The sequence below is a fragment of the Paramormyrops kingsleyae genome, chromosome 5 (genome assembly GCF_048594095.1).
Source record: "Paramormyrops kingsleyae isolate MSU_618 chromosome 5, PKINGS_0.4, whole genome shotgun sequence".
Lineage (NCBI taxonomy): Eukaryota > Metazoa > Chordata > Actinopteri > Osteoglossiformes > Mormyridae > Paramormyrops > Paramormyrops kingsleyae.
This window is the reverse complement of record NC_132801.1, coordinates 11,682,221-11,693,228: the sequence shown is the minus strand read 5'-3', so window position 1 is coordinate 11,693,228 and position 11,008 is coordinate 11,682,221. Positions and strand designations below refer to the sequence as shown.

The 11,008-nt window shown below is 38.7% G+C and overlaps 1 protein-coding gene across 1 annotated transcript; it reads left to right on the top strand.

Moving 5' to 3' along the window:
- cbx8b (chromobox homolog 8b) lies at positions 1-3,625 on the top strand. The gene is made up of 5 exons (XM_023791754.2): positions 1-174; positions 274-317; positions 572-637; positions 782-848; positions 1,753-3,625. Exons 1-5 carry the CDS (start codon positions 106-108, stop codon positions 2,560-2,562), a joined length of 1,056 nt encoding a protein of 351 aa, XP_023647522.1. The 5' UTR covers positions 1-105; the 3' UTR covers positions 2,563-3,625.
- The last annotated feature ends 7,383 nt before the right edge of the window (positions 3,626-11,008 follow it).

Genomic DNA, 11,008 nt, shown 5'->3' with positions numbered 1-11,008 from the left:
ATTAAAACGTAATGACGTCTTTGCTGGATATGAGTATTATGGGTTGTCTGGAATTCAGCATCGAGTGGAGAGGGGATAAATATCTAACGGTAGATAGAAGTAAACATGGAGTTGTCGGCTGTTGGGGAGAGGGTGTTCGCGGCTGAGTCCATCATCAAACGGCGAATACGAAGAGTATGTAAAGCCAGCGACGTATTTCTTATTTTTCAGATTTCAGAGGTAATAGCGTTTCACTAACTACGTATATTTTTCTCCCTTTCGTTACACTTGCAGGGTCGAATGGAGTATCTAGTGAAATGGAAAGGATGGTCTCCGAAGTGAGTAGTTTCTACCACGCAGACATCGCAAGCGAGATACTCTGCTAGCGGCTCTCGTTTGGAAACGTCACTATAGCGAGCTTGCGACGTCGCGGCAGACCTGCTGGTTTTGTTGTACTAACCCCTTACTAGCTCGTTAACATTAGATATATGCGCAATTAGATGTCGGTTTCATATAATTGCTCAACATATCCTGTCAGAGACGCAGAATACGGCAGTGCCTCCCCTGTCAGCGTATTGTTGTCGCTCCGTAGGTACAGCACATGGGAGCCGGAGGAGAATATCCTGGACTCTCGTCTCTTCGCTGCTTTCGAAGAGAGGTAAGCTTGTCCGTAGCAGGCCTTCACGCCAGCGTAGGAGAGACGTTTGTTAAACCAGCTAGTCGGCATTAATCACACAGGCACCAGCGTGTATTTGTATGCTGCCGTTGGATACGTAATATATTTATGATACTGGTGTTACAGAGAGCGGGAGCGGGAGCTGTTTGGACCTAAAAAGAGGGGACCAAAACCGAAGACTTTCCTTCTAAGAGTAAGTGCAATGTTTGTGTTATAGTGACCTAAAAGTGTATCTATCAAAATGGTGCTATGGTCAAATCTACTGTCAGGCACGTAGCATGTAAACAGACTAAGCTGCTCTCCACGCAATTATATTTGACTTGGACAGTTCAACCCAGCTGCAAGACGGTTTCACCTTAACTACCTGAAATACCAACACTTTGCTAGTAAGAAAAAAAAAGGACGACTGAGATTGGCTATTCATTAACAGCCTTTTCTGAAGATTACTACAGAAGTGCTGTCAAAATTGCAGGCCACAATCCTACATCTAAACTAAGAACTAAAGTAATATAGCTATCAGCAATCCTTGTGTAAGTTCTTTATATTGTGCAAGTGATGCCATGGGCTCATACAGGCTGGCTCCAGCTCAAATATGTAGGGTGGGCCACTGGACTCTTTGGAGAGACTGGGGGTGGTGCGTGTAAAAATGTCTCAGATATTTTGGCTTGCTTGCTTACTGTTTAAAAATCTGTAATTGGTTGGCATTAACCCAGCCACCCTTGGTGTTCTAAGTGTGTGATTGGATGGGCAAGCCCCATCACGGAGCCAGGCATGTTTTAAGAGTGTGTGTATAGTTTAGCACACATAATAATAATTAGTGTAACTTACAGTCATACAGAAATTCACAATACATGATACCTATAATTTAGGTAAATGCATTACATTTTCTTAGGTGCAGGATTAATGGAGGATACACTCATTTAGAAATTCATCTGCATGTCTTATGACTTATGGTGACAATTTAACATTGTACCAATTGATTGCTATGTATGTTATGATAAGGAATTGACATAATTTTGGACCAACATCCACTAGGCTGCCCCCTGCTGTGTTTCTGGGTTACACTCCATTCTCATCCCCCCCCCCCCCCCCCGTAGGCTCAAGCTAAAGCGAAAGCTAAGATGTATGAATTCCGCAGCGAAGCCGCAAGGGGAATCCGGGTGTCATTTCCCAGTCCAGAACCCGTCATCACCCCGCGAGCCCGCGAGGGCCTTCGTGCTATTGTTCCCATGATTTTCCCCCCTAGCACGGTCAACAGGGGGGAAAGTGTTCGCGTCCGTCCTGAGGAGTTTGCACGGGACCACCGACCCGCTATACCAGCAAAGCCAGTTCCAGACGGCCTGGTCTCTACGCCCAAGAAGAGAGGGCCTAAACCCAAGATACGTTTCAAAGACAACCTGTACGGCGAAGCAGAGCATCCAAAGAGAAGGTCCGAAGAACACATGACTTATCTCCCGGTCAAAATGAGGAAGCACACCCCTATGGAGAGTGAGAAGACAGTGCCTCTGAAGGTGATTAAACTGCATCAGAGGCATCAGGAAGATCCTGGTTATTCTCAAGTGCAGATGCGGGCTGCGCCCAGTGGAAGCTCACAGCAGCTCCTCGGGTCCGAGAGGAGCTCACATGCACACAGAGCAAGCCTGGAAATGCAGAGCTGCAGGACTCCAGAGCGCCCAGACGCCATGCCCTCCGTCCATCCCAGGCTGGAACGCCTGGCATCGCAACAGTCGTCGCTCATTGCCAAAATCCCTGTGACGAGGATTCTTGGACAGGCTGAGGAAGATTCTTGGAGCCCGTGTTTGGAGAACATGGAGAAAGTTGTGGTGACAGATGTGACAACGAACTTTTTGACAGTAACAATAAAGGAGAGCTCTACAGACCAAGGATTCTTCAAAGATAAAAGATGATTGTATAATCTTACTTGTCTTGCGTCATAAGACTTTCTTTACTATTTTCTTTGAAAATAATCCTTACTTAATGGGATCATTTAACAATTAAAATTTTTCTATATAACAGTACTGAAATTATTACATGTCAGTTTGTGTGGACAAATGTGGGACTAGATGTAATGATTAAAAGACACAAAGTCCCTAGACAGTATATAACATCTCCTAACTTAGACCATTTGTAAAGGGGTTGCATGAATCAAATACATTAACTGTAGTTAGTGTATGTTTTAAAAATTTGGAAATATAACAACTCCTGAAATTTAAAGGTGAAAGTTTATTGTGCGATCATAAACATTTTATGTATTTTGATTGAGTTACAGAGGAATTATTATTTAATTTCCAGTGCAGAATATTGAAACAGCACTTTTCATAATGGACAGTGTGAATACGTAAAAGAAAAAAGCGTAATATTTTTATGGATTCCTGTCTAAGTAAAGTTTCCTAAATTGTCCAGTTGTTTCATTTTGCCTGTTTAATAGGCCCGAAAATAACATTTACACTAAGTATTAACTGCAACATAATAAAGATAAAGCGAGATAGGTATGAAAACAACATTACAGTATTAATTCTATCTGATGGCAGAAAAATTAAGTAACTTCCTATTCTGAATTATTTCAGAGTGTGTTCAGTAGCATCAAGACGTTCATCGAAATTCTGTTGACTTGGATGTATTTAATGTTGGAAATAACATTCACTTTCCCGCTTGGTCAACTTGGTTCCGTGGTTCCAATGCATTGGCATATAAATCATTGCAATACTTTCTTTGTGGCGTCGATAGCGAACTTTTAAGTAAAACCTGCATTAAGTAAACTGTTGCAGGAAATTATGTATAATCTTTGTAACTTTCATGCCTTATTCTGTGGGTAGAATGGAAATTTGTTTCTGTTATTTTGAACCAATTTGCCTTTCGCGTACACATTTCGCAGTGTCAGTACTATTATTTTTAATAGTACTGAGCACAACGTTGACATTTGTATTTGTGTATGTATGTGTGCGAATAAACATTTTAGTGTTTTCCTGATCTTTTCGGGACGTCGAAAAATGTTAATATTTACTCTCAATTTGTTTGTTGTGTAAATCAACTCGGTAAAAATTCGGCACGCGAAAGACGGTATTGTCTAATTACGTTCATTTCAAATAGCAATTGAAATTTAATTGTAATGTAGCTGACAATCGGGGATTACCCCATAGCTCTTACAAACGTAACTTTTTAAAGACTCTTTAGACATTGTATTGGCCTAGTATTGATAATAATATAAACCCTGATCCCGTGCTGGAGAATTAAACGTAAACGACATCGAAGTCTCCTTTATACGGAAAATTACCATTAAAACCAGGAAACTCCATACAGAGTGTAACTACACTGCACCTGTTATGGCAAGTGGACACCTGGACCTTGATTTAGTTAAAATGTTTATTATTCGATTTCAACAGTTTCTCTATTTTTCTGGCCTAGTGAATGCGTGATTAAAGATTTAAAAAATAAATTACACGAATTGTCAATCGGTAACTGAAATCTTATAGGTATTAATGAAGCAGACATTTCACGTGAAATTTATATGGATCACTGGACGCGGTGATTATCGTCCTTCTTGTTTGAGCAGGGCGCCAAATAATTTACCTTTTCTTAATGAATGGTTATATTTATATTGAAAGATAAGATGTTTAATCGATTTTCATCGTTTTCATCCTTGAGAGATTAAGGAGGAAAGTCAGGAAGGATTTTTTATATCACATAAGTCAGTTCTGTAGTCTTAATAGGTCTGAAAATTAATTTGGGTATAAGTAAATCATTAAATCTGCTAAATTTACATAAGTGTGCGATGTATTAGTATATATTTAAAGTTGCTTGGATCATAAAAAATGGAGATTAAAAAAATCATTTTTTTACAGTACTGTTCAGCAGCTAAGCGCTGTCTTTTGTCATACATGGATCCCAGTATTTATAATATCTGTATTTGCAGAAAACTGGAAAAAATACCTTCCTGAAACATTTAAAAGGGTTTAGTCCAAATTATCCGAATTTGACGTTTAAAATTTACAGTTTCTGTTACGTAGTAATTTTGATCGTATCTTTGTTGCATTAATAAGAAAACAACTTTAGAAATTGAGATTTATTGTAGTATTACAGATGCTAAATTTTACGTTAAAAGTTGACATTCAGTAGATATGTGGATTTTTGTCAATGAAATTCCTAAAAAATATATATGCCGCAATCAGTAAAGAAAATAACACGAACATTATATTGCAATCGAATTTTTTTGAACATATATAAGCAAATATTTTTCAGTATACGCTGTACTCAGATTGTATCAATATAAATTTTAGGGTACACTTTTAGCATTAACATTTATATCAGTAAAATTACAACAAGCGTCCCTATGTATATGAATGCTCTAGTGAAGCTTTTTATCTTCAAGAAAAATTCAAAAGCATTTTAAGAAATCCTGGTAACAGCCTAAACAAATGTTTAGACAACTAGTTAAATTTAGTTGAAAAAGAAACCTGTTTCGAGCTTTTTCTGTATAAAAAATGATGCGTGCTAACTGACGTGCTTCTTCTGCATTGGTCTTCAATTCCTTACCCGCCGTTAAACATCCAGTATTTTTGCACCTCTGTATCTTGTCCATACTTGAAGACGTCACTTAGGCCTACAGCTACCGATATGGTTAGTCATTTAGAAGTGTAGTGCTACATATTACGTATATTCCAAAAAGTTTAGCTCCCTCGAAATCACTTTATTTAAACCCCTATAGACTCTTCAATCCCAGTTTCTGAATAATTCTGGCAACAAAACCCACCATAGTTTAACAATGGTGAAATACGCCAAATGCCCTTTGTATCTCCTCAGCAATGTCCTCAGCGCAAATACGTACGTACAGTATAGCTGATTAATCTGTTACTTTTCCCACAATTTTCTCCATAGATATTATTTCCACTACTTCGGAATAGTGCTGGCATGTCTGACATTCACGGAGAATCTGTAATCAAGTACATTATTCGAAACAGTCTCCATGTGAGAAAAAACATATTGCTCGATATTTTATTCACTTCGATATAATTTCTATCATTTATTTTAAGCTTAGTGCACTATACCGTCCTATGATATATTCTCAGTCAGCGGAACAGGAGGCCTACTTTCAAAAACCTATTTAAAGTGGATGTTATTATACAACAGTGCATTCAGATTTAATAATACTTTTAAATATTGCTGCATTTTTTCGGATTCACGTATATAATAGGCTATTTCACCAAAGGAGTCCCCACAAAGTCGAGTTAACGAATTGACATGGTTGTACTTACTATCTTCGTAGTATATTAGTAAACTTTTAGTAAGCTGTAATGTGATAACCATATTTTCTCATGAGAAGAAAAATGTCTTGAAAGTGAAAGGCAGTGAACAGTTCATTAACTTGACAGATGTTACAGACTGCCCTATATGGCACATATAATATTAAAATTAGGCTGTATAAAATAACCTTTCGAGTAAGTTTCCATGTTTTCCTAGTTCGAGGCGCAAATCGGTTTAAAGCTTCTAATTTTGTCAGATGTTACAAATGCGGCTCGGCGATGGCTAAAGCAGTAAGTCTGATGTCAGCGTGCTTTTTCTTACACGTTTAGCCGCTTCTTTTCCGCGTTAAGCCTAAAGTCACAGACGCCATTTTTAAACACTAGAATAACAGTGAGACGTGCCAGAAATGCACAAACAAGTCCCGCTGTACTATTGAAAGAGAAGTGAATTAGTATATTGACCCCGGGTGCAGGTCAGGGACGGCCTCATAGCTGACCGCTCAGTCATGACGACTCTCAGATCGTAGCGACCCCTCCCACACCGGCTCTGTTTCCTTGTATTTCCTGTGCGCTTTTTATTCCGGTACTATGTATTCAGTTATTTAACTATAACTTGTTTAAGCAAAATCTTTTGGGCTTCACAAAATCAAGCGCAGAGTTTTTCAGATACACGCCATATTATTATATGTTTCGCTTACATTTACTATATTTATTTAAATACGCACTAAATATTTGCATACAATTGCTTTTTTTTTGTTTTTGCTTTTGAACAACAGTTCCGCGGCGCTCACCAGCAGCTTATATAAGAAAGTGTCAAAATTGTTATCGCATAAGTAATCTGTTCATTATAAGAATAACTTAGTTGTCACTTAAGAGATATACATTTACTACACATGGTGTTTCTGAACTGAGAGTAAAGATTAGCTATATATATATATATATATATATATATATATATATATATATATATATATATATGTTTGCATATCAACAGAAATGCTATACAAAAAAACAAGGGACTTTTTGTCTGATCAGTTGTATCATCCATCAACTTCACTCTGCACTTTTACCCTATAGACAAAGACAATTTATCAAGCACACCACACATAAGAAAGATAAATGTTCAGTCAACATGCATTTGCCCTGGTTTTGTCAGCAGCATCTGAAATCCTATTTACATCTGTCTGCAATATTTCATGCTGTTTTTAACTCAGAGTATGATGCATTATTAACGCCGGTAGTTAAGATACTCGCACACCAATTTCCAGTATTAGTATGTGAAAAAATAAACTGTCTAAAACTGGAACGACTGACAGCCATGATTCAGTATCTGGTATGAATAACTCTAATTATATCAAAGGATAACCAAATTAGCTTTAAATAATTGCCAAATGGCTTAGTTTTTAATGAAATGTATTCTTTTTTAAATATCAATTTCAAACAGACTGGAATATCTCTTTTTAAAGCCAAAGTCTAGTATGTACTGTGAGTCAGTTGTGAGTTGTTGTTAGGAGCCTTAAGCTAGCAGCAGGATTGTGTTCAAATACTGCCCCCAGCCGGGCTGCAGTAGGGACATGGATACCCTGGTAGATTCAGGGGGGCAAGTACTTTTCAGGGACCCTTCGATGTGGACAATTGGGCAGAGGGGCAAGGTGAAATTTTGTCCGTAGGCCCCCGAATTTCTCCCTCTGCTCCGGGTAGCTGGTCTCCCTTCCCCTGTGGCTTTGGTGGAATGGAACAGCAAAGAAAGGTGACAAGATTTAATAATTATTTAAGGGCTGCCTATTTACGGCATATCAGAGGCAGATGGAAGCATTTGTAAAATTCAGATTATTGATGAGTGTGAGTGATCACATTTAATGCTGATTTGCCCTCCTTTGCAGGCAACAGGACAAGGAGCACAGTTCAGGGTAGTTATTGTAGATCAAGAGTGACATGCGGTAGGCTGCTGGGACCTGGCAAAATGAGTGCCCTTGACCAGTCCATAGGGGGTGCTCACGAGCAGCAAACATGTACTTGCCACCTGGGCCAGTAGGGTACACAAGTCAATATCAAGTACACTGAGGTTAATCACACATACAGCCATGAAAAAAATGAGACCACTCTATTTTAAAAAACAAATCTGTATAAAATCCTGGTTTAATCCTGTTCCTGCTGGCAGAAGGCTATGCTGAACAGCAGGTTGCTTCCAGGTTCGAAATTTCTAAGACAGCAGTGCTCAAGAACAAGGTGAAGCACGAGACACTGGGAACAACCAAAAACCAGCCAGGTAGAAGGTAGAAGCGACTTTCTAATGCCGGAGATGACCGTCAACTTATCCGGCAGTGCCACATAAATCAGAGGATGACCTCAAGTGACCTTCAAACAGAACGGGAGACATTAAATGGAGTGAAGTGCACTGCAAGTACAGTTCATATCAGGCTCCTAGAAGCAGGAATGAAGACCCATAAAGCAAAGAAGAGGCTCTTTATTAATGAGAAATAGGGAAGAATCAGGCTGCTAAATGACTGAATCAAAAAGTTGTGCTGTGGCCTCTTATTTGTTCATTCATGTTATCTGTCCATGTTTTGATTGACCAGCTGTTTTAAACAATGAGTCGGAATGGTGACGCCTTTCCTGGATTCAGACTGACATCTGTACACAGAATCGTCATGCCGGAACACCAGACCGCAGAAAATATCAGAAATCTGCTGGAAATCCACAAACCTACAGCTGTTCCAACACTATGAGAAATTAATTTATTATGATCTGTCTGTTCTTTTCTTATTACTTCTTGTTTTTTGCTGTTACTGTTTTTAAATTAGGTGAAAAAATACATTTGTTGCATATTTGGATGCTAAATTTGTAGCATTATTCTTCTTTTACGGATTTTTTTATGCAGTCCCTAGGGACTGGCCCCCCTCTCGGAGGAATTCACTCCATCTCAGAGCAGAATGCCATTAGAGGTTGTTTTTGGGGGAGCAACAAAGTGCCCATTCATTCCCCCATCTCCACGGGGATCTGGGCTCAGGGAACATGTGACCCGAAAGGCCGACCTGAGAAGAGCTATGAAAACGCGCCTGGCTCAGTGTGTGGTGCGAGGCGCGCAGCGTCGTGGCTAAACAACGGGCAAGGGTTCGAATCAAGGAGGAAGCTTCGCATAAACTCCCGGGTCCGCCGGGGACGCTCACGCATTGTTTTCACACCATTTAATCTACAGTGCAACTTTAGAAAATGTTAAAAAGAGAGTGAGAGAGAGAGAGAGAGAGAGAGAGAGAGAGAATAACGATAGGCTAGACAATACTGAAATGGAGCACAGTGTGTTTGCTCAAAAGTGTGGATTTGGCAATCAATGTGTGTATATGTAATGAAATTATATATTGTATAATATGGACATTTTGACAGAAATTATTTGTCTGTGATAATTGAGTTTATAACATTCTATTAAACTATTTTTATTCTTAAAAGAAGATATAGAATCTGATATAACTATGTCACTGTATAGCTATAACAATGTGTTCTTTGACTATTTTATTTTCTTTGTCTTATTAATATTAGTAGAAACTAATTAAAATCTTACACTACAGACATCACGGCATATATGAATGACGTAATAAATAAATGTCACTACCTACTGTATAAGGATGATCAGCAAGTCAAATAGGCAAACTGAGACCTTTGCCACCTAAGTGACCCATGAAGGTGAGGGGTCACTTACACTCATGTTACATCACATTTCAATTTGACAGGACTGTTAAAGCATCAAGATAATGCCTGAGCTACTTTGCAGCATCTCACGTGTCAAACCTGCAGAGGTCCATCTGGTTTATTTGTGACCAGAATTCTGTGGGAATTACTCTGTCAATCATGGACATCAATTTTGCTCATCTCCAAAACAAAGCATTAAAAGCAAATAGATCCTCCACCAATCTATCCAGCCCAAGTGGCCTAATGGATAAGGCACTGGTGAGGTAATTGCACTTGAAATTGAAAGATTGCAGGTTTGAATCCCTGATCAGCAAGGTACTGCTCCCCGGGCACTGAATTAGCTGCCCACTGCTATGTCACATATTGGTTAAATGCAGAGAACACATTTCATTGTTGTTGTGTGCTGTGGTATGACAACAATGACAAATAATCACTAAAAAAATTCAAAATCATAAATACAGCATCTTATGATTACAAAAACACTAGGCAAGGTGACATCTACTGATTAGCCATAACATCAAAAAGTGAAGTGAATAAAATTCATTATCTTGTTACAATGACGCCTGTCAAGGGTGCCATTATATATTAAGTAAGTGAAGTCAGTTCTTGAAGTTGATATGTTGGGAGCAGGAAAATTTACCTTTGTTTGTCCCTGGGGTTGTACCCTCAAGGGTCTAGCAATTGCTGTAGGTAACCTTAAAATGTACAGGAACGGAGTCTGGGGAACAATTCTGCACCATTGATGACATATCAACAACATCTGTACTTCTAGGATGTTTCAGACCACAATCAAGTAGTAGATATATTACATGAGCGATTATCACTGAGAATTAAACCACTGATGTCATGCATACTGAGTGCAATTGCGACCAGTAAGTATTATATCTCTCATTTTAATGTATACAATCTAATTATGGTGGGAGTCTACACACACAAAAAAAGGTACAATACTTAAAACAATTTTGAAACGTAATTGTTTAAAAAGTTTTGCAGTCAAACTATGTTGCTGGTGCATGTATTTAACGAAAAAAAAAACACGTCTCTGGAATTTACTAACTACTGCAGTGCATGATGGGTACAATATTTGGAGGCTACTTAAATTTCGTCATATACAACTGCTGCAGCTGGCATAGGCAGGACCTAGGTGTGAATTTGGAAACGGGGAGCATGGTCCATTTTTGCCCCAGGACCCAGTGTAGAGTAATTCCGCCACTGCCTCAAATACTACAATTCTCTGCAAAATATGCAATAATATGTAACCTTAAAACAACTTTGTTTTTTATGGTACAATGTGGAAAACGTTCGCAAACGTCTCCACTGAACTCTCCACCTAAAAATTAACTGATTTCTCATCTCTTTCAACCTGCTATGTTTTGTTACAAAAACATTGCCTTGCTGTTGAAAGATTTTGCCTTCAGCAGTTTCA

What these genes read in the sequence shown, in the direction of transcription:
- cbx8b (XM_023791754.2), top strand. Translation starts at nt 106, where the DNA reads ATGGAGTTGTCGGCTGTTGGGGAGAGGGTGTTCGCGGCTGAGTCCATC. An exon ending in TCAAACGGCGAATACGAAGA is followed by an intron (nt 175 to 273) that starts GTATGTAAAGCC and finishes TTACACTTGCAG; the next exon opens with GGTCGAATGGAGTATCTAGT. An exon ending in CGAAGACTTTCCTTCTAAGA is followed by an intron (nt 849 to 1,752) that starts GTAAGTGCAATG and finishes CCCCCCCCGTAG; the next exon opens with GCTCAAGCTAAAGCGAAAGC.